This window comes from Jaculus jaculus, chromosome 1, assembly GCF_020740685.1.
Source record: "Jaculus jaculus isolate mJacJac1 chromosome 1, mJacJac1.mat.Y.cur, whole genome shotgun sequence".
NCBI lineage: Eukaryota > Metazoa > Chordata > Mammalia > Rodentia > Dipodidae > Jaculus > Jaculus jaculus.
Window position 1 is genome coordinate 193233103 of NC_059102.1, and position 27769 is coordinate 193260871.

The following is a 27769-nucleotide window of genomic DNA, read 5'->3' on the forward strand; positions in this document are numbered from 1 at the left end:
GATGGGATCTTTAAAGTTTAAATGGGAATTTATTTTATAAATAGCTAGTTCACCAGTGAATTTTTTTGCATTTTGAGGGCTTTTCATGTAACCACAGAGGCTTAAGTACCAAATAGTCAGAAAACAAGAACCAGCTGTTTCTCTGATTAGGGACTAGGTAAACAAAAAGCATAATGTTATTTTGAACAATATCCAAGCTGTTAAATTATGAGTAGGTTGTATAAGAGTATAAATAGGAAATAATTGTGAAAATCCTCACCAGCCCTATCTTTTGATTTACTAAGCTCACCATAAGTCCCTGAATGACCAATCTGGATAATGTCAAATATGTGGGGGTTTTTTTTGTTTTTTTTTTTTCCTGTGGGGGGAGGGGTGGGTTTTAAGGTAGGGTTTTGCTCTAGCCCAAGTTGACCTGGGATTCACTCTGTAGTCTCAGAGTGGGCTTGAACTCATGGAAATCTTCCTTCCTCTGTCTCCCAAGTGCTGTGATTAAAGGCATGTTCCACCATACCCAGTTCAAATATGTTTTGAAATTAACTGAGAAAAATAAATAGCAAATCTTTTCACCTGACTTTAGAAATTTCTATGCAAAGCTTCCAGAAATCATAGTCTCCTTTCAATAGTTCTATGCCAAAATCCTATCAAAGTATATTTCAAAAGTTTCCTCTATTATCTGTTTTGTCCTTAAACAACACAACTTTTTTTTTGTTTGATTGTTTGATAATTTTGGGGCTTTGGGCCATTATTTGTGGAAAATAGTATTTCTTTACTGAGTTGTTCTGCCATTTTTGACTCAATTAGAAGTGCAGATATATAGCCATAGATGTGGTAAGTTATTGTTCATTTTTTTTCCCTGACTAAAAATATATTTGCTTTATTTCATCTAGAGAAAACTTTCCACATAAGCTTGTACTTTTTTAAAAAAATTTTTATTTATTTCAGAGTGACAGACACAGAGAGAAAGACAGATAGAGGGAGAGAGAGAGAATGGGCGCGCCAGGGCTTCCAGCCTCTGCAAACGAACTCCAGACGCATGCACCCCTTTATGCATCTGGCTAATGTGGGACCTGGGGAACTGAGCCTCGAACCGGGGTCCTTAGGCTTCACAGGCAAGTGCTTAACCGCTAAGCCATCTCTCCAGCCCAAGCTTGTACTTTTTGATATAATTAAAGGCTGCAAATTAGACATTGAACTTTTTTCTTAGCCTTATTGCTACGTATCTGTGTGTACTCTAAATTCTCCAAGTCTTTAAGTCATGATAGAGCTGTGTTTCCTTCACTCATATATTTTTTATGTTTGTGTCAACACAAAATAATCTATAAATACATCCACATATAAAGTGAATTTATAAGTAGAATTGAATTGATATCAATGCTTTTATTTTTATGTTTTGGAAAGAGAGTCTTATACCCTAACTCAAAATTATTTCTTGTGGGCTGGAGAGATGGCTTAGCGGTTAAGTGCTTGCCTGTGAAGCCTAAGGACCCTGGTTCGAGGCTCAGTTCCCCTGGACCCACGTTAGCCAGATGCACAAGGGGGCACACGCGTCTGGAGTTCGTTTGCAGTGGCTGGAAGCCCTGGTGCACCCATTCTTTCTCTCTCTCTCTGCCTCTTTCTCTTTCTGTCACTCTCAAATAAATAAATAAAATAAACAAAAAACTTAAAAAAATTGTTTCTTGTTCCAGAGAAAACACAGCAGAATCTGAAGGCCAATAACCTAACAACCTAATTCTCAAAAGGAAGGCGAGTGGTCCTTTAGTAGATAACTGATCCTCTCTTTGAATTGAATTCAACTTCATTGTTATAAGAAATAACAACACACAAAATTTGGGGTCCAAATTTGAAACATTTAGTAAAAACAATAATTCATTAATTCATAGAACACTTGCAATTTTTCTTTGGTTTATGACATAATATTCACATATGCTAAAACCAAAAATGAAGAATAAGCATTCTCAATCTTTATAATTTCATTACTTGGCTCAAATATTTTGTGCTTGTACATTTAAATAGTTGTTGACTGTTTATTGTTATTCAAGTTATGCCTGTTTTGCTTCATATATTTAGAGTTATATAGTTACATATACTTTCAGAATTATTAAATCTTATTTCTATATTATATGTTTTCCAGAATGTTACTCACATTCTTATTTTTCTTATATTGAAATTATTATTCTAGAAGTGGTGGTATGGCTTAATGGTTATATTTGCCTAGCATGGAAAAGGCCCTGGATTAGATCATCAGAATTACAAAAATAAATGAATAAACAAACAGACAATAAGTGAACTGCAGATTCCTTTTTTTTTTTTTTAATTTTTTATTTATTTATTTGAGAGCGACAGACACAGAGAGAAAGACAGATAGAGGGAGAGAGAGAGAATGGGCGCGCCAGGGCTTCCAGCCTCTGCAAACGAACTCCAGATGCGTGCGCCCCCTCGTGCATCTGGCTAACGTGGGACCTGGGGAACCGAGCCTCGAACCGGGGTCCTTAGGCTTCACAGGCAAGCGCTCAACCGCTAAGCCATCTCTCCAGCCCTGCAGATTCCTTTTATATATACTTCTTAGATATTCATTTTCCCATTTCTTTGTCACTGGTAACTTTAGAAGGGGCTTTGTTAACAACATTGTATTTGTTCTTAATATTTGTTAACATGTACTTTGAGTATCTACCTTTATTCTGTGTCAGTTTAATATTTATTTATTTTGGTTAATATAAAGTTGAAAGTTAATTTGCTCTCTTTATATGACAAATATAATATGTATACATGTACATAATATTTTCTTTTAAGAAGCTTTTTTATTCTTACTTTTAATTAATCACTTTTATTTATTTATTTATTTATTTATTTATTTATTTATTTATTTATTTATTTATTTATTTATTTGAGAGCGACAGACACAGAGAGAAAGACAGATAGAGGGAGAGAGAGAGAATGGGCGCGCCAGGGCTTCCAGCCTCTGCAAACGAACTCCAGATGCGTGCGCCCCCTTGTGCATCTGGCTAACGTGGACCTGGGGAACCGAGCCTGGAACTGGGGTCCTTAGGCTTCACAGGCAAGCGCTTAACCGCCAAGCCATCTCTCCAGCCCAATTAATCACTTTTTTGTTCTAACTTAAAAGTTATGCTACTTTTATTCTTTGATGCTATCTATCACCTGTACATTTCCCCTTGATGTATAATGCAATACCTTTCTTCCCAGTGACTCTCCTTGCATGTAACTTCCTTCTCAAGAACTTTTTCATCTCCTAAACTATGAATGACCCAAGGTTTTAATTCCAAGTCAAAAATATAAATTTTGGAACATGAGTCATCATTGCTAATTTATACAAAATATACTTTGTTAGTTATCTTTTTCACTCTCCCTTCTACTCTCTTAGCTTCTGTCTACTGTGTGCTGGTAGAATGACAGTAGTATATGTTTATTGTCCTAAATTATATTACTACTTTTGCACATTTGACTTCTTAACTGTTTCCTGAAATCCTTGAAAGGAGAGATTTTTATGCTGTTTATTGTTATCCAACATATGAAAAAATATTAGATCTTTGACAAATGCTTTTCAATTGAGAATTAAATAAAGGAACACCCCTGCAGGTTGCTCTGAGCAGCCTTGAAAACACTGGCATACATTTACTGAACATATACTGAGTTCAAAACATATATTGTGACATATATTGTGTTTCTTATGTGCTTATTTTCTATGTTCCAATGTATTAAGTATTACATTTTTCTCCTTTGTAGTCAAATCACTTAAAAGTGGATAGTTGGGCTGGAGAGATAGCTTAGCCCTTAAGCTTGTGAAGCATAAGGACCCCAGTTTGAGGCTCAATTCCCCAGTACCTACATAAGCCAGATGCATAAGGTGGCACATGCATCTGGAGTTCATTTGCAGTGGTGAGAGGCCCTGGTGCATCCATTCTCTCTCTCTTTCTCTCTCTCTCTCTCTTTTGTCTCTCTGTTGCTTTCAAATAAACAAACAAAAATAAACAAGAATTTTAAAAAAGTAAAAGTGGATACTGACATATGTATAGCTCTTGTTTTCTAGCAGGTTGAACTCTTTTACCTATTTTCTAGTTGGATAATCTTGTTTAAAGTATTTTAATTGGTCTCTGTAAAACACTATCTTTAAAAAAAGAAACAGCAATTTCTCCTAAAATAGACTGTGATAAACACATTGGAAAACATAACTTCAGTACCAACTACTTTGAATGGTAAAGTGGGTTAGCATCTGTTAAAAGAGTTTAATAACGGATGTATCTATTATGAGCTAAATTAATTTCTAATAAGACAGTAGGAAGTGTTCAATTACTCAAATATTAAAGCACCACTTGAGACAGTATACTCATTCCTGACAAGGAATTTTCATATGAGAAGGAAAGTGGCAAGAGACCTTTAATTTTATATACTCAACTTTAGTTTCCTTTAGATAGGTTTCAAGAAAGACAGACGCATGAGAAAGTTATGTCAGCCCTTTAGTCCCACAAAAATAGCCTCAATGAGCTTCCTTTATATATTTTAAGAGCTTCCTTTATTTTTTAACGTTCACAACCTAGCTTTCTCTAAGGCAATGCATTCTTTTTCCATCTTTCTTTAACAGCTAATATTTGTAAAATATCAGGTTTTACTCACTGTTCCCACTTTGTCATCATCTACTTACCCTTAAATATTTTAGACTTTAGTTGTGATCCTCATTATTCTGATCACAGTTTTCATCCTTAACAATTCACCTGGTGCTTTCCTTAGCTTCTTATACATACATACATATTAGAACTATATACTTAAGCACTGCTCATTTAAGATTGAGTTCTATACAGTTAACTTTGTCATCTATGACAATACTTTTCTGAAATTCCTCCAAAATGGTATGTAAATATAAATGTTTATTTAGGGTCTCTTCTTATTTGTGATCTTGTTTCCTTCTTCACTAGCAAATGTACCTGATTTTTTGACCCAACAGGTATGTAGCTTGTAATCATTTATTTTCCTCAATTCTAATTCTTTGTGGCTGTAGACTTATAAACTGCACCAAATGTCAGCATATTAAGATTGGATTTATTAATATTCCCATCAGCATTTGCATTTCATCCTGTGTTTCCATAGTCTGTTATTGTGTCCAATATGAACCCTTTTACCATTGTTTTAAGACCTGATTCACCTTTAGATCTACTGTGTTCAATCCCTATTAATAGTTTTTACCTTCCATATTATTACCCTTTGTCTCTATGTGTTTATTTTCTTCCAGTACTGAGATTGAACCAGATTGCACATACTTGTAAAGTGTTCTTCCAGTGAGTAATAATCACAAAAACCTTAATATCATTTATTCTACTTTAAAAAGTTGAGACAGGGTCTCACTAAATTGCTCAGGCTGGTCTTGACCTTCCTATCTTAACCTCCCAAGTAGCTAGGATTACAGGCCTCTGCCACTAGGCCCACCTTTTTCCCTAGTTACTATTCTTTTCTTTTTTCCCTCTGGAAAACTATGACTTCTTAAGGTGGTAATATAATGTTTAAGAGATGAAACACTGATAAAATAATTTTCTTGCACATTAAATTTGGACACTTCTTCACTGCCTCTTAAAGAGCACCCAGCTATCCTTGCTTAGTAAGTAGTAAATTTCTAAACTGCTATCTCAATTTTAAATTGTTTATTTACTTTCATTTACTTTCCAACTGTTATTTGAGAGTCACAGAAACAAATCATTTAAATTTTATAAGTAGGAGGTATTATCAAAACAAGATGTACTTTCATGTTCTTAAGAGAAACAGTAGTTTGCAGAGATGGGGGTAATGTCCCCACGAGTTCCACACGCCACCTAGTGACTTCACCACCGCACTACAGGGTTTGCCTGCCAGACCCTGAAGTGTGAAGATCCAGTCTCAAATATTTTTCAGCACAGATGTAAAACAGACCGTTTTTAAAACATTTTTTTTTCAAGAAAAATATTGCAGTTATTACTGTTTGTGTGTTTTTAAACACTTCAAGTCAATTAATATATCAATTATTATATAAATATTTTTAAAGAAGATGCTCCTGACATTTCCATTTTTATTAACATTAATAAACAATGTATATAGATCTACTTTCAAATAAGACATTTAGGGGAGTACTTTGTTAACTGTCTGATAAATTTTGAGACAGTTTCTTTCTTCTAGTATGACCAACATAAGATATTCTGCTAAAACAATATAACTGACATTAGTTAATGGGGGAAAAAAAAAAAGCTCTGAAGCAACAAAGTTGATTGTCATTACCATTGAGACTTTGAGCACCTTACTGAGGCACTCTAAGTGACCATTTTCACACCTGAAAAACTGGAGATAAAAATATTTTGAGTACTGGAGATGGTGGCACACAACTTTAATCCCAGCACTGGGAGGCAGAGGTAGTATGAGACTACATCATGAATTCCAGGTCAGCCTGGACTAGAGTGAGACCCTGCCTGAAAACACACACACATACACACATAACCCTTGGGGTCTAGGGAGGTGGTTTAGTGGTTGTGGTAGTTTGAATGTATGACCCGATAGACTCAGGATCAGACTAAGAATTGAGTAACATTTGAGCTTATAACTTGTGTCAAAAAGCAGTCTGACTGGAGAGGTGTCAGCGGGGGCAGATCTTGGAGTCTAGCCCTAAGGTGTGTTTGGAGGCAGTTCTGAGTTTAGTCCTACTAGGTGTGTGTGTGTGTGTGGAAAGCAGTTTGAGTTCTGGCTGTTTGTGCTTGCAGGTTTTTGTTTTTTTTTTTTAACCTCTCAATCTCTCTCTCTCTCTCTCCCTCTCTCTCTCTCTCTCTCTCTTTCTCTCTCTCTCTCTCTCTGCTATGATTTATGGAACTGAGTCAGCTTGTGCCATAATGGTACTTCCCCTGGAATCTATAAGCCTGAAATTAGCCCTTTTTCCTTCTATATGCTGCTTCTGGTCAGGTGTTTGTCCTAACATCACGAAGCTAACTGCAAAAGTGTAGAAAGGCACTGCTTGCTGTAGGTTCCATTCCCCAGCCTTTCACATAAAGCCAGATATTCTTGGCACTCATACACACACACATGCATGCAGGCACTTGTTTCACCTCCCCAACCCATGTCAATTAATAAAAAACTTTTTATAAATATATATATATATATATATACATTTTGTAAAAAATATGCCATACACACACACACACACACACACACACAGTATGCTTGGCCCATTGTAGGCATCCAATAAAGAAATAGCAGTTGTTTTTAATAATTATTGTCTGCTTTTCATTTGATGGTGTCACATAGTCATATCTGATTTTAAGACTGAAAACATTTCTAGATCCTTAGTTTGTTTCTCTCTCATGACATAGAGAATGTGTGCTGTTGATATGTATCATTATTTACAATGCCTATTGAAAAACTACATGTTTATTTAACAAATATATGATGAAAGAATTATAAAACAAATTATTATTTTGAGCCATACAAGATTATTTTAACAGTACACAGAAATAAAAGTGAGGTGCTCATACTTACAGCTTTCTAGTTGCATTATACATGTTTGTACATCCATTGGAAAATTCTTGAGATCCATTGGACAGGAAAGTGTTAATGTTAATCTGAAAGAATTCAAATTATTTTCAAAAAATTATGACACATTAATATTCTATTGTTTAGGGAAACAGCATTACTTTGGTAGTAAGTAATATGTATTCAGATGAAATTAGTCCCATCTAGGAATGTTATTTACTCAGAAATAGTTATATTTTTAAACAAAAATCTGGGACTTTTAGAAAATTGCTCAAGGAATATGGAGGCTTAGCTTTCCAGAAGTGATCCTCAGACAAGAAATTTGAGGGTGTATTCTATAAAATTAGTACCAAATGCAAATGACAATTTTCTCTAAAAATCACATTAACAGAATGTTTAAGAGCTCAGTATACACAGGAAATTGGTGTTATAAGTGTAGAAAGACAGTGTGCAGAGGAATGAATTGTCCTCTGTGATGATATTGGTGGTTTTTGTGACTCTAGAGGAAGCTGTCAGTGGTTATACAGCAGCATCCAGTGACATGACGATGAGGGCTTGAAATTTTACTTAGTTGTCAGGTTCCTGCCTTGAGGCTTAGGCATTTCACCAGGTCCCTCAGGGACCTAAAATATTTCTCTAGTATCTGTGATGATTCCATACTTCCTATAACGAATGTCTGATTTTGTTTCACACAAAGGGAAATATGAATGCTTTATATAAGCATTCTGCCTACTGCAAAGTTTCTACTTCAACTGTCAAAGAGTTCCTGTCACAGATAATGCATTATGTCTTGCATACATTTTGCTTGAAAAGTATATTGAGACAACCTCTGCATTTATCAAAAATGGGTAGTTCCTGGATCCAAGAAGGAAGCCTGGATCCAAACTCAACACTCTTGAATATTCTTTTCTGAGAATCCTACCTAGACAGTTTTATTATTTTTCCCATTGAAATTCTTTATACAAATAACACACTTAGTAGGTTAGTTTACCTGAGGCTTGTGACCAGAGGCATAGTACTTTAGTCTCCCTAAGTCAAAGCTTTCTTATCTCTAAAATAACCATGATACTAGCACCTGCTATAGTGCATGCATTAATACATATTATTCACATTGACAAGTGTTTGCACACATAGAGATACTCAAAATTACTATATTTTATTATGAGTGCATTATACCATTGCAGTACTCCCTCATTTGCCTCTCTGAAATTCTAAGGTGTGGGCAACAAAGATGAATAAATTAAATAATATATAAGAACTATTTATACTTTAACAAAAAACAATCAGAAGCTCCCATAAATAGAATTGCATCCTCTAAAATAGCATTTGTCTGTATACTACAGACATAAAGTTAAAATAATGTATATTTTGCAGTGAATATCTTACTGAATTAGGTACAATTACCATTATTTGGGGGAACTAAGTGGATATACATATGGGAGTTTGTGAATTTTTAAGACACCCAGGGGGATCATTTGGTAATTCATTCCAGAGTCCAAAGCAAGCTAAAATTATTCAATGTTTAATATTCAGATGCAGGTTTTTTTCTGGTCCACCTAGCTTAAGTAATGCTGTAATCAGTCAGGATCATGCAGATTTGCAAAGTTTTCTCCTAAAAAGATGATTGTAAAATTAGGTGGACACAGTGTTCTCCATCTTATGAAATAGTGTATTAGAAGAGAATGCATGTGCACATTCTGAAATCCACACACATTAATTTTCCAAGTATCCAAGGCCCTTGCCAGCCAGTTTCACATGTTAACTTGAAGATTCATTGACCTTTTGTATGGAAGTAAATAGCAATCTCAAAGTCTTTTCCCACACACTCATGTGATATCAAATTCATATCCTGGGTATTTTTCTGGCATGAAATGAGAGACATTACATAATACTAACAAAAACAAAAAAGAGTTGAAAGGAATGACTTAGCAAATAAAAACAGTTTGTAGAACTCAAGTTATAAATCATATGCTGTAAAATATCTGTTTATTGAGTTTGCATTCTTTTTATTTTTGGAACAATACTTTTTATTCTTTAACAACACCCTGGAAAAAATGCTGTCAATTGGTAAGTGAATTCCTTCATCAAAATATTCTATATAAATTAAATGCATGTCCTCAGCACATCAAAGGAAAATTAAATCATAGGGCAAGTATTCATATTCTACTGTTTTGGAAATGAATGTCTTCTTGTGTAAGAAGGACACTAAGTTCTCTTTCTGAGGCAAAATATGTAAACAGGATAAGGCATCTCTTATTTCCCCCTTAGAAGTCTTGGCTCAGTGAGGCAGTTATGTTAAAAAACATAATAAAGCTGCTGTCTTTCAAAACAATTGACCTCATTAAATTTAATTGTCCATTTTTATAACATTGATGCTTATAGTATGGTGTCTGTCTCAGTCTCTATTTGGAGCTATAAAAATATTTTCTGACCCCATTATAGACTTTCAATTAAAGTAGATAATTTAAAAGTTTTGTTGCAGTTACCTTTTTTGTTGCTGAGTCTAAACACCCAGCAAAAGCAGCTGGTAGGAAGAAAGTATTTACTTCAGGCTTTCATTGAGGGGAAGTTTCATCATGGTTGGGAAAGCAGGACATGAGAAGGAGGCTGCCATAGATCTTGGTGGAAGTTGTCTAAATACTAGTTATAGAACTGGACTAATAAGCATTAAGGTCTACATCCAGTGACACCACCAGCAAGGCTCCACCTTATTAAAGCTCAGTTAGCTAGAGACTAAGTATGACATTTGATTAACAAACACATGGTGTTATGAGGGACATTTCACATTCAGAAAACTAACATTTTGTAACTTGCTATCATAAAGTCAATGGTCCCTTGACCAGAAATTTGAGGAGCATTTGAAATATTATCTGTTATGCCTTCATAATTGACTTCTATTGCTTATTATTAACATATTGTCTATTTGTGAGAGGTATAGGCCAAAAATGTCAAGATAGTAACTCATTGACTTTATAATACAAACTCATAATATGGTATCACACTGTTTTAAGGTGATAAACCTGGAGGTGATATAATCCACATGACATTATATAGCAGAAATTGACCAGAAAATAATTTGTAATTCTAGGGGCCTAGGTCTAGATTTTATGCTCTTAAACTATAAATATAATAACATTGGAACATTTTCCATGAAAATGGGTTAGGCTACTAATATGGCACTTTAAATTATATAGATTTTTATGTATTTTATCAACCAAGAATAGATAAATGTTATATTATTAATTAATATTTAAGTTTATTTTTATTTATTTATTTGAGAGCAACAGACACAGAGAGAATGAGGCAGAGAGAGAGAGAGAGAGAGAGAGAGAGAGAGAGAGAGAGAGAGAGAGAGGGAAAGAGAGAGAGAGGAGAGTGGGCGTGCCAGGGATTCTAGCCACTGCAAACAAATTTCAGACTCGTGGGCTCCCTTGTGCATCTGGCTAATGTGGGTCCTGGGGAATTGACCCTTGAACTGCGGTCCTTAGGCTTCACAGGCAAATGTTTAACTGCTAAGCCATCTCTCCATCCCTATTAATTATTTTTAAAAAGGAAGTGTGTATTTATTTATTTAAGAGAGAGAGTAAGAGAGAGTGTGTGTGTGTGTGTGTGTGTGTGTGTGTGTGTGAGAGAGAGAGGGGGGGGCAGATAGAAAGGAAGATAATGGGTGTACCAGGGCCTTCCACTACTAAATAAACTCCAGACGCATGTCCCTCTTTGTGCATCTGGCTTACCTGGGTCCTGGGGATTTGAAATGGGGAACTTTGGCTTTGCAGACCAGTGCCTTAAACACTAAGCCATCTTTTCAGTCCTACACTACTAATTCTTGAGGAAAACAGATTTAATTATTTCAAAATAAATGAGAAAAATGTAATTCAACTATACAAATTACAAGGAATTCCCCTAAGAATTTTATGTAAGTGAATGATATGGTATTTGTTAGAACTGATTCATAGGGGGTTAAAAATATCATAGGAGAGATGATATTGTTGAAGAACTGTAAGGGGAATTGGAATTAGTTACCGTGAACTAGCACTAGAGTGCTTGTCATATAATCTTAGCAAAAAGCATAAATATGATCAGCTCATCACCAGAGCAATCTTAGTTTTGATGAAGATGTCTTAAGGAAGCCACTGTGAATAAGCTATGAATTTCTTCAGGAAAATACACATACATGCCAAAATCTTACATCATATACTTTATAGCATCATAGCTAGATTTTTCGTGACTAATCCATATACTTTATAGCATCATAGCTAGATTTTTCGTGACTAATCCATATACTTTATAGCATCATAGCTAGATTTTTTGTGACTAATCCACATTTTTAAAAAAAGCATCAGTTGAAATAAGTTCACTTTTCCATTTAAAACATTAAAGTCTGCCAACATTAAAAAAATAAGTATGCATCATAAAAATAAACTTGGATTCTTTGCACAATTAAGTTTTAAAGAAGTAGCTATTATGTCTAGCTTAAAGTTGGAATTATATCCTTTGAAAAGATATGCATAACACCTTTTCAATGAATGTTATTTGATTTTATATGTTTTCTATAAGTAGTGAAGTTTTAAGTACATTAGTAATAAGTATACAGTATTTAACCACGTAATGTGTGCTTATATAAGCTCTTGATAAGAATTTTGCCTCCTCCAGTTTACAAGTGATAAAACTGAGGCTTATGTGGGGAATTGTAAGACTTTTCAGTGCTGAGTTGTGGATTCTATAGACACCAGATTTATGCTGTTTTAAAATTTTGTTTTCTAACTTTTTATTTAAATAGTTTTATTTTACTTATTTATTTGAGAGAGAGAAAGAGAGAATGGGTGTGCCAGGTCCTTTAGCCACTGCAAACAAACTCTAGACGTATGTGCCACCTTGTGCATCTGGCTTATTTGGGTCCCAGGAAATTTAACCTGGGACCTTTGGCTTTACAGACAAGCATGTTAACTGCCCAGCCAACTCTTGTTTTCTATTTTTAATGGTTAAAAATAACAAACTTAGTGACTATTATATACTTGGTTCCATACTAGATCTTTTATGTTCACTACTTTGTAGTCACACATGTAAGAAAAATAAGAGATTCACAAGTAACTAGACTTGCTATGAGTTATCATAGCCAATAACCACAAATCCTGGATCTTGGCTCAAAGATGTAGTCAGTCTTCCTTGAGACTCTTGTTCTCCCATGCCTCTTGCTGAACATACCAAGACCTTGAGGCCCTGACCATTCTTTTACCAGAGCCATTTCTCAGGATTGTTTATTCAGCTACTTACTTCCTGACATGCAATTACATTGTTCACTTGGACAAAGAAAAGGGCTATTTACAGCCTTCCCCAAAAGTGATGGGTTATTCAAGCTGTGTTCCAAAGATATAGATGGCTATATTGTTATGCCCATCTATGTGCATTGCATCACTTTTTGGAGATATGACAACTAGAGGAAAATTGGGCCAATTTGCAGATACTGCTCGCTATCCCTGAATACTGAATTCCGTTGTTTCTGATGCAGAAGCCTCACATTTTCAGCCAGTATCTATGAAATAGTGATAGGCTAATTTTATAACTAAGGTAAAATAAAATTTGAGACTTATTTCTGAGATACATGTCTGGCTCCAAGGTCTTCATGAGGAGGGCAGTTTATTTAAAACTTATAAGTGTAGTGGATGTATATCACCTCTTATATCAAATTTCATATAGTTCCCTAAATATATATAAATAGTTGTATCTTTGTGATATACATTTCTACCCAGTACCTCCTCTGAAATAGCTTTTCTTTAGTTATTTCTGTACTATTTATCTTTATATCTAAGTTGTTACTTTATATGTGGTTAAAATATTTGAAATTGTTTATTACTATCTTGCAGGGGAAATATCATTTTGGTTTTAAGATATTTCCCATGCATAATTAACTCCTAACCAAACTGAAAATAAAGTTATATAAACATTTATTAAACAAATATTGGTTATTTTTACATGTTATGAATCTTTAATCACTGTTTGTGGATAAGGTTAGTGGTTTTCTATCATTACTGTGGTTGTATAACATTTTGTTTTCCTTAGTATTAATAAGTGTTCATTTTAACAATTATTGCACTTTTAATAATCTCACTTCAAATTCAGCTCTCCATCAGAGCTGCAAAATCCTTCCCAGTAGTTGACCACAGCAAGAAATCTAATCTTTCTGTATTTTAAGGAAAAATCTCTTTTTTTCTCTCCTCTTCCTTTCAAGTTGTATATTAGCCTTTTGCACTGAAGTTCTGATTTTTTTCATCCATTTCCACCTGTCAACTGTGGTTGATTATTTGATCCACCAATCAATTGTACCTTGATACTACTTTCTTAGAAATTTCACTTTAGCTTCAAACTCTTCTAATTTTGCCCACTGCCTACTTACATCATGGATTGAATGTCTTCATCTCACCTTCTTGTGAATAGCTTATTTTGAGCATAAAATAGCCTCAGTTGTCCAGACACTTTTAAAATATTCGCTTTGACTGCTCTTCAGCCACAGTATTTTGCATTTACCTTTTGCTTTCTGTTTTTCTATGTATATTTCACAGGATGTCTTCAAATGTCCATTTCTGAAAGTGAAGCACTAAAAGTGACCTGGGGCTCAAGTAATAATTGAGTGGTATTCATAAAGACAGGATGAAATGTTAACATCTGCCCAAAGCTACCTCAGGTGTCAGTATCAGTAAATCTTTTTCTTAGGAAACTTAGTTCCACGAGAGATAAGTACTTCTGTGTACTGCCCATTGGACCTTTGGATGTGACTTTCAGCATGTTATGGTTGGTATGAAAGTTCACTATTTTTTTCATGTAAAGATTTCATACTTTCTTCACTCTTGGTATGATATCCCAAGACAGGCACATGTTATGCCTGGAATATTTGTGCTTGTATTCCTGTAGAAAGTCTTCCCTTTCTTCCCTGTTTGATACACAGGTAGAAAGGCAGAAAAGCAGTCCATACCTGATGAGCATGAGTGATGGAAAGGCAATAGACATTTCACTGTTGTTCCTATACATTCAAATTGTTTTATTTTTTAAAAATTCTTTATTAGCTTCAAATTTCTGAAGTCCTTCTTGCCTCAAGCTTCTAAAAGTTTGAAGATACTAGTTATTTTCTGTCTTCCATCGTTCCTTCAGCTTGGCTTACTGTTATCTCCATCTAAGTGGTTTTACACATTCATAACTATGTGTGATCACTTGTCTGCATTGACTTCTTTTCCATTGCTTTCATCTTACTGTGTATTGATGCCATCTTCATTCCTTATGCAGCTCACATGATTGTTTTAATGGGCAATAAAGAAGGGATATAGATAAATGTTTAAGTTCAGCAGGTTCCCTTGGCCAGAACATTCTGCCTCTTACTTTAAATAAGCAGGAGAGCCATATCTTGCATGAAACACCACAGATGATCTATTTGTAAATTAAACAAGATTTTTTTCTAGTATAGTTTTTGTTAGCAAAAACCCTTATGACTTGAAACATTTGAAGATTTCAAAGTCCTGTGAGATTTCCAAAAACAACTCACAAAACAAGGAATTTTTCTTTGATCATGTGAGCCAGGATACAGCAAAGAATCAGAACTGAGAGACCATCTGTTTAATTTGAGTTCATACTGAAAGACAAAAGGTGCATTTCTGAATTACTCCATAGTTTTCCTCCAAATATTTGAAGAACTAAAAGCTACTCATAATGGATGACACCATTTACAAAAGAGATGCATTTATTATTATTCTTCTATCTCAATACAAAATATTTAAGCATTTCTAAGGGACATAAGTAACAAGGTCTTGGTAATCAAACTGAAATTCTTTGAATTTTTTAATATAATAAGGGTTAGTATTTTTTATCCTAATGCATTTTAGTTGGGATAATTCAGTATTTTTGTACACTTGTAGTCTTGAAATTGCAAAATCTTAATAAAAAGATCAATTTTATTTCACACATCTTCAGGATAGACAAAGTTCATTGCTTTAAGCTTTGAAGATATCATATTATCAAGAAATTCTCTCCACAAAAGACTCTAGGTTTTGTATTTTATTATGTTCAGCAATGAGGGGAAAAGCTTAGTTCTTTTTATTTATTTATTTATTTGAGAGAGAGAGAAAGAGAGAGAAAATTAATAAGAGTGCACCAAAGCCACCAGCTGCTGCAAACAAACTCCAGATGCATGTGTGTCTTGTGTATCTGACTGTTATGAAGCCTGGGAAATCCAACCTGGGTCCTTTGTCTTTGCAGGCAAGTGCCTTAACTGCTAAACCCTCTCTCCAGCCTCAAAGCTTAATTCTTTAGGTTAACTCCAGCTCCAGTAAGACTAACAGACCAACAAATAATCATAATGGACTCACTCACACACCACTCATACACATGTATTATATTTAAATTCTATAATGGACATAGTTTCCACATTTACCTGTTCAAAAAATGATTTTTCTACACATGTTATCTGGTGGTATATTTAATAATCATGTGTAATATGTCTTAAGTAAGTTAATACTTTTAACAGAAAATAAATTATTATAATTCACATATATCTATATGTTTTTATAGTGGTGAGAAATGAACTTTAGGGAGCTTGCCTTCTGCCTCCAACTCTGAGAGCTTCCTGAAATTTATTATATGTATATTTAGTTTTAAGTAGGTAGATTATGAAAACAGATATCTGATCCAAGTTCCTATAAGTCAGGTCTTTACTATCTTTTGATTTGTATGCATTTTGATAATTTCCCCCTTAAAGCTTGGACATTTGAAATTATCTTGTCTTAGACCTCGAACCAGAATGAAGCTATTAATCTGTATGGGAATACATGCCTTAATTACTGATAAGTCTTGAAATTTTTCTTAGGTTCTGTGTAGTTAATCATCCAGTATATTAGTTATTTTTCAGAATTTTGAACAAGGTGTCAATTGCAATGTTGCTCTTACTAATGACACCCTTAGGGAGAAATAAATGTATTAAAAGGAAATAAATTCACATGAAATAGAAAAATCTAAATATCAGGCAAAATGTAGTGGGATGTGCTTTATTGGTAAAACTACTTTGCACAGAAGTTTTTAAAATTACTAAGCCACTAAGGTTAAATTTTCTCTTATCTTACTTTATCTTAAACTAGTACTTGGCAAATTAGAAAAATCTTTGATGTTGGGAAAAACTATAAATCAATTATCCTTATTACTGATAAAAAAAATCACAAAAAGTCAAATGTCACATGTTCTTTCTCATATGTGGATCCTAGCTACAAATGATTGGACTTCTTTGTGAGTAGGAAGAAAACTCAGTAGCTGAGGCCAGTAAGCTAGAATGGAGATATAAAAGGAAGAGAACGGGAAGGAGTGGGGGGACTTAATAGGATGGTATTGTATATATGTAAGTAGAACAGGTTAATGGGGGGGGGTAAAAGGCCTAAATGAGGTCAGAGGAAGAGATTGAGTGAAGGAAAGGTGGAAGGAGGGCCAAACAAAATCTAAGAGGATATAAAAGTCATAAGGAAACCTACTTTTTTGGACAATGGAAGACTCGGGAGTCATAGATTGTTACTAGAAAATTTTCAGTGCCAGGTATGGGATACCTTCCAGTGATTTGTTGGTCAGAGAGGTCTCTCACACCCCCCAAAACATTACAGGCCATTGCTGAGGCAGGAATAGATGGTAAGACCTTATTGCTGAAGACTTCACATACTTGGGCTGCAAGGTCACTGAGATATTCTGCTGGAGCTGAGCTGAAAACCTCCTCCCTGTTGAACAGCTGACAGAAATCTGGAAAAAGCCATGGTGCATGCAGTGCACTGAGAGAGAGAAATCACCAGTGGAGATACTTAACAGTGGACATTGCAAGCCTTTTATTTCACCAGCTAGGCCAAATGAGCCAATAGGTGAAATAGTGGTATGTCTGTTATGGGGAAAACCAACTGCCTTCTAATTGGACTGGAGGCCTGCTCCATGGGAGGGAATACGTCCCTGATACTAAAACCCTACAACAGGGGTAGTCATGAGCCCTAGGGGTGTAACATTTGCTGTTGCCTAGCTAAATGCCTATACTCTGCTCACCAAACTTCCCAGTAAGTGTTTCTCTTAATGTCCATACACATATATTAATGCTACTCTTACTTTTGGTTAGAGAAGCTTTGCTTTTCAGATGTCAGTGACTTTGGGATGACTCAAAAGGTACCATGGTGCTGAGAAGAAGTGACAGAGGATTGCTGTGCACTGAAATATTTCCATCACACCTTCCAAGGCTCAGGGTCCATTGTGGAAGAGGTGGCAGAAAGAATGTAAGAGACTAAGGAAGGGTAGGACTTCTTACAACGTGATCTTCTAGACACAAAATAGCCTGGATATCCATAACCCCACAGTGCCTGAGACTACCTACATAAGACCATCATAATAGGAGGAAAAGATGCTGACATCAAAATAAAAGAGAGACTTATTGAGAGGGGGAGGAGATATGATGGAGAATGGAGTTTCAAAGGGCAAGGTGGGGTGAGAGAGGGAATTACCATGGGATATGGTTTACAATTTTGGAAGTTGTCAATAGAAAAATTTAAAAACTAAAGAAAAAGAAGATATAAGGTATTAACTTCAAGTGAAGAGCTTCAATATAAAGCCCAGGGTGATAAGTTTTAAAGCAGGTAACTAGTGATATAAATATTTTTAGAGGTCTCTGTGGCTGTAGATAAAGCACATTGTCCAGCTTTACAGAAAGATGGCATGGATTATGTCCCTGGTCTCCTATTTTTCACAACTAAGTTAAGAAAATTCCAGAGAGTATTTGATAATAATTTATTTTAGAAGACTTTTCAAGTGTAACACAAATCATCATGCATTCTATGTAAGTGGCTATTTTGGCTGTTTTCTGAATATATACCTATTTGAGCAACCAAAATGCCAAATTTGAGAGAGTACTAGAATCTGGCAACTGTCAAGAAATTTTGAGAATAATGTCTATGTTTTGGCATTAGTTTTTGTTATATTCTTCTATTTTTTAATATTTTATTAATTGTTATTTATTTATTTATTTGAGAGTGACAGACAGACAGAGAGAAAGAGGCAAATAGAGAGAGAATGGGTGCGCCAGGGCCTCCAGTCACGGCAAACATACTCCAGGTGCATGTGCCCCCTTGTGCATATGGCTAACCTGGGTCCTGAGGAATCGATCCTTGAACTGGGGTCCTTAGGCTTCACAGGCAAATCCCTAAATGCTAAGCCATCTCTCCAGTCTATATTCTTGTGTTTTAAAACCAGTGTCTTGCTTTGCAGTTCATGCTGGTCTTGAAGTTGTGATCCTATGGTCTCAGTCTTCCAGTTGTTGAGATTATCTGTACCACCACATTCATCTATTTTTTTTTTTTATTGCATTAGGGTTCTTTAACAGAACAGAACCAATAGGAAGGTTTTATTAGATTAGCTTACATAAGGGCTGACAGTAGAACAATGGCTTTCTATAAATTGGAAAATCTGAGAAACTGAAGTAGCTGCTTTGCCCATGAGTCTGGATGCCTAAACACTCTCAATCTGGCACTGAATGCCTGGAGGTTCCCTGGAGAGCCACAGATCTTCAGTCGAATTGGAAGGTTGAAGAAATTAGGATCTGATATCCATAAAAAGTAGTAGCAACAGGATAAATCTGCCCCCCCCACCCCCCGCAGATAGCATGGGCAGTCAGGTAAAGGAAGTTTTTTCGTGGAGCTTCTTTACATACTGGCTCTCACTTGAATGGCATCTTTCTAAGGATTGCGCTAAACATTTTGATCATCATTAATTTCCACATACTACAGGGAGGTCTTACTTCTGCCTACTTTCTTTAAGGGTAATCGATGAATCTCTAATTTGTAGGGTATTAATGGGATGAAAATTGGATATTTGGTGTAGAAATACAAAAGGATTACCAGAAAAATCCAAGGTACCTGAAAAATTCACAGCCTATGTAAAATGGATCCCAAAAGAGAAAATCTGAACAGCTGAACAGCCCCTGTAAATGTTTAAAGGGTACACACACACATAAATTTAACTCATATGACACAGAGCACTTTCTCTTTGCTTTTATGTGTATACTGCCTATCTGACTGATGTTGAGAAATACCAGGGATATGTTTTAAAAAGTAGAATCACAAGAAGTCTTATAGTTTCTGTACTTAGGACTTAGTTCTGTTATTAATCAGACATATTTAGAAAATGTTATATTAAAAGAACTCAAGTGGAACAGTGTATTACCCAAAAATTCCAGAAGTTTTACCAATTAAAACAAAAACAACATACACCATTTCACTAAAATCAAGAATTCAAGCCTGTGCCTCACCTTATTGAATAAAGGACATTTCCATTTTTGAAAATTCTTAGCAATTTGTTATCTGTAGTGACTTCATGAAAGTTGGCACCTTTTTCATTAGCAAAGAACAAATCAGGTTTCCAAATGGAGTCCAACATGGATGGGTCGAGGTCCAAAGAATCATCGGGGTATTCGCTGTATGCAAGACGAGGATCATTCCATTTCTGACGAAGAAAGATATTTACTCTGTAATCCTGGGGTGGGTAAAATAAAAAGAGAAGTTTTAAGAAGTGTAGAAGAGGGACTAGAGAGATAGCTTGTGGTTGAAATTACTTGCTTGCAAGCCTGAATTCTCTGGTTCAGCTCCCCAGTACCAACGTAGAAGCCAGATACACAAAGAGATGCAAGTGTCTGAAGTTTAATTGCAGTGGCAGGAAGGCCTGACACTCCTGTTCTCTCTCTCACTCTCTCTCTCTCCTTGTGAATATGAATAAATAAACATTTAAAAAAGGCCAGAGGGAGGTGGTAGTACATGGAGGAGGCTAACAATGGTACCAACTTGACTGTATTCACTGAATACAAAACTAATAAATACAAAAAATTGAAAATTGAAGTGTAGAAGAATTTGTAATACTGTTATACTGTCCCTGAAGATTCACCACTTTTATCAGATTCACACTGAGTGTAGTTTGTACATAAGGGGTTGGGGGAAGTTGTGTAGGTATAGGGGTGAGAAGCATTCTGATATAGCTATCATCATCTTGCATCTTTTACTGCAAATGTAACACTTTTCTAAAAAGTAGCCTTTTCAAAATGTTTCAAGTTTATATGCTATTTTTATGTTTTTCTGAACAATAACAAGCCACTGACATTTTAGGGCACTTTCTAATGTCATAGTCCTCATTCATGCCTACCCAAAGACTGTTTCTAGTTCTAATGTTTGACCATGTCTTTTGTGACCAATATGCCTCCAAAGAAAAGCCCACAGAAGACAGAAGTTTATTATGCATAACATTTATAGTAAAATTGCTAGTTTATTTTTATTTCAGAAGTATTTATTTTGGTAAATATATAACAGAATACCAAGACCATTCAGTAAACTTTTCTTAAATACAAAAATTATAATGACTACTTTTCACAGTTATGAAACATGTATGTGCAATCTAGCAAGTTATATGTAATAAATAATTTGGGAAAAACAAAAAGGGGACTTTGGGATAATAAAAGAATAACAGTGATTCAGTCCAATAATCTGTTAAATTGATTTAGGTAATGAAATTTCCCAACTTCACTTTCAATGGTATCTTTACAATTTTAATGATTTAGACCAAAATCTAAGGCAGTGCATTAATATCTGAGAAAGACAAACTGGTAGCTATATGTATGTGTAGTTTTTGTACATACAATATATAAAAATACTGTTTCATGTTTAAGATACTGTCCCATATAATTTAGGCTTGTCATAAGCTCACTATGTAGACAGTGATAACCTAGAACTTCTGATCCCATATACAGCATTGTGACCAGTCCAACAAACGTATGTAGATTTCCAGGATCCATGGAGACTCAGGTCTTTGCCCTCTGCTAGACTGGGGTTATAGGCTCAAGGGGCCATGCTCTGCTTTTTTACTCAGATCTGTAGATTTTTGAACTGGACCTATCCCAGGCCTCTTCATACCCTTGTATTTGCACAGGAAGCATAATTAACTGCTGAGCAATCACCTTAGTGCACACACACACATATATATGTTTGTGGATCGATCTATCTATCTATCTATCTATCTATCTATCTATCTATCTATCTAATCTCTATATTTAAATATATTTTATTTATTTATTTGGGAGAAAGAGGAAGAGAGAGAAAGAGATTGAGAATGGGCACACCAGGGCCTCCAGCCACTGCAAACAAACTCCAGATGCATGTGTCCCCTTGTGCATCCAGCTTATGTGGGGCCTGGAGAGTTGACCCAGGATCCTTTGGCTTTGCAGTCAAGTGTCTTAACCACTAAGCCATCTCTCCAGCCCACAAACATATATTTTTATAAGTATGATTTCCTTCTTAAAGTTTTGAGGTGACAAAATCAATAGACTTCATTATAATTGTGACCAACACAAATATTTAAACATTCAGTTATTTGAAAAATACTAAGGCTAGAGATACACACAGAAAGTTAAAAAAATTAATCAATTTTCTTATTTCTAGAATACTAAATATAGTCACCAAGAAATAAAAACAAATCTTCCTTCAGACCTTCCCTGACAAGTAAATTAAACTTAGGCTCTGTACTGAATGCTGAAAATCTCTGTCTTCTCCCAGTCAGTATTTTTTCACGGGTATCACTTTCTTCTTATTGAAACTGACTTTCTATTCCACATAATTTTAGAAGAATTTGTTTTTGATAAATTAATAAATAATTTTAAAGAAATTAAGTGCCTTTTGTATCTTCCTCTATCTCTTGAAAAGCTCATAAAATATATAAGCACCACTAAATTTGTTGCATTCTCTCCTAGCAGCAATAGGAAGCCAATGTATTTGTCTTTCTTCTATTGATTCATTTATTTACCATTATCAACTTTTCAAGAAGATTTTAATAACAGAGTTGTCTTTGTGAATAACTAGAGAGGAGAAGCCATTTAAGGAAAACATCGGGATTCATGGCCACTTCAAAAAAAAAACCATAATTCTTCCTGTTTTAAGTTCTTCTCAGATTTCTTAATTAACTTTAAAATGATCATAAATTACATTGTTATCAAAAAATTAAAATACAAATAATCTCAAACTCTCTAAGAAAGGGCCCACTGGTTTAGTTTTATAAGATTTACAAATGGTGAAGCACTTCACCCCAGAGGTCTTCAGGCATCACTAAGCACAGCATAGTAATACTCATTGGTGGAGTAGTTGCTTCTGCTATCATTTCTGTAATATCCCCCATACTGCTTGACCCATCTGTACTAGGAACCCACAACAAGGAGGGTAGTCAGCTGGGACTACTGACTGAAATAATGGACCATTGAAAAGTGTCTTTTACTTCTCATAGTAAATGAAATTAATAGGGAAGAAAGCCATTTTATAAGGAATAGTTGGGGTCTTAGAAATGTTATTTCAAATTTTATCTTGACTTTTTTCATAGTCCATATGTTTGGTTACTCTGAAAATGTCAGAATCAGTTTTAAACTAACAAAAATAAAGGCAAGTAATTAAGTGCCAGTTATGGAAAGATAACAAAATAAGAAGTATTGGTGAGAACATAAAATGTATTGAGTCAATGAAAATATACTCTAGGGCTGGAGAGATGGCTTAGCAATTAAGTGCTTGCCTGTGAAGCCTAAGGACCCTGGTTCGAGGCTCCTTTCCCCAGGACCCACGTTAGCCAGATGCACAAGGGGGCACACGCGTCTGGAGTTCTTTTGCAGTGGCTGAGGCCCTGGTGTGCCCATTCTCTCTCTCTCTCTCTCTGCCTTTTTCTCTCTGTCTGTTGCTCTCAAATAAATAAATAAAAATAGACAAAAAAATTTATAAAATATACTCTATATCTCATTCAGCCTTCTGTGTAAATTTAAGAGTGAAAGTCTAGGATAAAGAACTATGCCCAATCTGAGCACTTGAATGTAAGAAAGGGAAATAGAGTGTGTGAGCATACTTCCAGAACTTACAGATTCCAATTAATAGAGTTCATTCAATTTTGACAAGCCTAATTTTGGAGGGAAACACTTGTACAAAGCTAATGTTTACAGTAGTTGATGGTTGTTTATGAAAAAGAGTAATTTATGTTGCTTGTTGGTTATAAGTTAACAAGGCTCTATCTTAATGTTCAGCATAGCAGTGACACACAATACCCCACTAATCTTGTATTCTTCTCTCATCCAAGCTCATTTACAATTTTTCTCAATTACTTTTGATTAGACATTATAAAACTAATCATCCTTCTTCCCACTGGCTTAGACAGCCAGGCAGAATACACTGTCAGAATAAGCTATGCCAATGGACCAGTAAGTGGGAACTTCTTAAAAGGTAGTTCACTTTCCTGCACTATGTGTTTACCAAATTATCAGATTTTAAACTCTTCACCATTTTATGTTACAGCATAGGATGATGAATCATTCAAAATATCCTTCATTGTCAGCACTAAAAATATTCTTCACCATTCCAAATGCTGAAAATTCCTTTCAAGTAGTGGGAAGAAAAATTTTTGAAGCAGCTAAAAGGCACCTAGGCCTTAAAAAGGTAGATAACAGTCATTATCAAATAACCTTTTAAGGGTCTTCCAACTAGTGTTTCCTTAGATGTCTTATGTTAACTGTGTTATAATAATGGTATTTTTAATTTTTTTTTTTCCTTTTGGTTTTCCAAGGTAGAGTTTCACTCTAGCCCAGGCTGACCTGGAATTCACAACATAGTCTCAGGGTGGCCTCAAACTCGCGGTGATCCTCCTACCTCTGCATCCTGAGTGCTGGGATTAAAGGCATGGGCAACCAAACCCAGCTTAAGAATAGTGTGTTTTTTTTTTAATTTTTTATTTATTTATTTGAGAGCGACAGACACAGAGAGAAAGACAGATAGAGGGAGAGAGAGAATGGGCGCGCCAGGGCTTCCAGCCTCTGCAAACGAACTCCAGACCCGTGCGCCCCCTTGTGCATCTGGCTAACGTGGGACCTGGGGAACCGAGCCTCGAACCGGGGTCCTTAGGCTTCACAGGCAAGCACTTAACCGCTAAGCCATCTCTCCAGCCCAAGAATAGTGTGTTTTTAAGTGATTGTGGTCAAACACACATAACACACAGTGTATACTTTAAGTATATTATATAGTTGTAACCATGATTTGCTTCAGAAAATTTTTGTCACCCCATTAGGAAATCCTAATGAGAAGTCCATTATTGTCCCCTCAGAACTGGAAACACTAGTATGCTTTCAAAATCTATAGAATTGCTAACACTGGATATTTTAGATGAATGAAATCACACAATGTGTGACCTTGGGTATCTTCATTATTTCTCTTAGTATAGTGCTTATGAAACTTGGAAACTGTAAGAATACAGATATCATTTTTAATTTATTGAAATGCAGTATTTTACTGGTAGAATTATCCAAAAACATGCATGTCTTTAGAACTGAATGAAGTGTGTGTGAGTGTGTATAACATGTGTTTATGTGCATAACAAATATTCTTTCACAAGATACCAGAACACATATGCATAAGTGTGAATATGTGTGTATAGAGACATTATAATATACAATCATAATAAACAGTGAAAAATACATTAAATTGAATGATAATAGCTTTATGCATAAGAGTGTCAGCTTTAAACATAATCTAGGTGAAGAATATTAAAATTTGTCTTACATATAACTTTTGGTATTATATTTAGTCTTGTAAACAGCTAGCATCTGCATCTTGTATTCTGAATGTATTTAATAATAGCTTTGTTAGACACAATCAGAGTATATCTGTTCATTTCCTATCAAGTAGGACTTTCTTAATTGATATTAATTGGAATGTAATTGGAAATGAATGTAACAGAATTGACTGACAAACTAGGACTGATTTGAAGGCCACATAATGTAAAATTTTAATGAAACAATTAAGACAAAACAGATTTCTTTACTTTTAAATCTTCCAGTTTAAAGGTACCTACTACATTGTTATTTTCACACATTTTTAAACTAATCTGTTATTTTGGTATAATGTTCACAACAATAAGAGGGATTTTTTAGTACAGAAGTTTGCTTAGAGGAAATCATATGGTTTAGCAATTGTAAATAAAGGATTAAATATTCTTCATAAGTATTTTTCATTCTATTTTTTTATTCTATTTGTTCTTAGAAAATTGTATACATAAATAAATTATTCTAATATTTATTTTGAGTATTTTCTAATTTTTTTTGCTATCCTATACTTAGAATTGCATTTTTAAATACTAACTTGTTTTTAAAATTTCAGAAATTTGAATCATTTGAACCTGGGGAATTTTGTGACTCATAAGTGATTATATGGTATATACATCATTTACTTTGCAAAATTAGAAGTTTAAACAGCAAAGAAAAATATTCTACTTTGCAAAAGTTTTGGAGAGTTAAATATTGTCCAAGACAAAATGTAGTTATTTTGCATGATTTTATTCTGAATAAGTCATATAATTCTTAAATAGAGTTTTTATTGATTTGGAGATTATCCAAGGAACTGTATGAGGCTATTTACTGTACAGTAAGAGCTGTGGAAAAGTTACCTTCTTTTAGAAATTATCATTGAGTACCCTTACTTAGATAGCTTCTCAGTGTAAAAGATGAAATTTTTGCTATTTGTACAACAAAAGAAATAGCTCCTTATTTTTTCTCAATTTACCCTTACTTACCTAAATTACACACACACACACACACAAACTATATATATATGGTTTGTGTGTGTATATATATATATATATATATATATATATATATATATATACATACACACATACATACATACATATATGTAAAACCAAAATTAGAACTAGAAGAAAAATGTAATAAATCATTCAACTTTTTACTTCTTGGTTATATAGTAATACTTATTTTAATATATCTATATTTTCTATATTTGGGGAATATACATACATGTTTAAAGAAAGTAAATCTAGGGTATTATCATAGGAAAAGGATAAGTTACAAATATGTGGCATATTTTTACTTTCCATGAAAACACTTACAAAACTGTGGCCCATATCATCTATTTGACAACATACAACTTGAAGATGTTAGTATTTGAGTATTATTATGTCTTTTTAAGAAAAAGATAGTATCTCATATAGTTTAGGATAGTCTCAGACTCATTATGTTGCTGTAGCTAAGGATGGCCTTAAATTTTTGATCATTCTGCTGCCACCTCTGAAGTTTGGGATTACAGGCATGTGACATCAAGGTTGACCTATAAAAATGTTAGTATTATTCAATGAAAATACTAGAGTGCATTTAGCAATTGATGTTAAATCTTTTAGAAATACTTAAATATCATTAATCTGTGTGTACACTATAGTTTTATTAAGCCAATTTCAGAAGCTATTGATGTATTCTTTCTCCCTAAAATTAGCTTGGTGTTTGCACTTGAATACTTACATGACAAGCAAATTATTTTAACTGATGGTAACACATAGAGATATTAAGTGACTTAACTAATGCCATATGACAGTGCAAGGGAAAAATTAGATCTCCTTCATTTACCTTCAGGCCCAAGACATTCAAAATACTTTAACATGATTTAAAATATACTGCATGGGTGCTACCTCAAAAGCAAGGTGTCATTTGTCGGCACAGATTATTTTATGTTAGATACAATGCTCATCCCAGTGGTTTAATACAATGAGTGACTTCTATAAAAAGCTATGAGAACTTTATCATTCACCAAAATAATAATAATTTCCCTCTTGATAAAAATAATGTGATGGAGTATTTACTTTATCTTGATATGGATGCCATTATTCCAAAACAAGTTGCTGAACAGTCAAGAATAATATTTTATGGATTTTTTTTAAATTTATTTTTGTTTATTTTTATTTATTTATTTGACAGTGACAGACAGAGAGAGGCAAATAGACAGAGAGAGAGAGAATGGGCGCTCCAGGGCCTCCAGCCACTGCAAACGAACTCCAGACGCATGCGCCCCCTTGTGCATCTGGCTATTGTGGGTCCTGGGGAATTGAGCCTTGAACAGGGGTCCTTTGGCTTCACAGGCAAGCACTTAACTGCTAAGCCATCTCTCCAGCCCTATTTTATGGATTTTATGAAATGATCTAAAATATTAAGTAAATACATGTCAGAGTATATCCAGCTTTGAATGTAAAAAAAATCTCTCAAATTAACACAATTAGGGGCAGAAATTCTCTAGTATTATTTTTATGAGCAATGATTTCTAAGGTAGCAATAACAAACCAGAAATGACAAAATGAAATATAGTTTAACTATTTTGTTTTATTATTTTTTTTAAATTTTTTATTTATTTATTTGAGAGCGACAGACACAGAGAGAAAGACA

The 27769-nt window shown here is 34.5% G+C and overlaps 1 protein-coding gene across 2 annotated transcripts in view; it reads right to left on the reverse strand.

Annotated features, from left to right (window-relative positions):
• Nucleotides 1-27769, reverse strand: part of Glra3 (glycine receptor alpha 3) — a 179748-nt gene that overhangs the window by 45057 nt on the left and 106922 nt on the right. For both annotated transcript variants that reach the window (XM_004657121.2, XM_004657120.2), the window contains exons 4-5: nt 19796-20019; nt 7501-7583 (exon numbers count right to left, since the gene is read on the reverse strand). In XM_004657121.2, coding sequence (XP_004657178.1) covers nt 7501-7583; nt 19796-20019 — 307 coding nt within the window. The remainder of the gene's footprint in view (nt 1-7500; nt 7584-19795; nt 20020-27769) is intronic.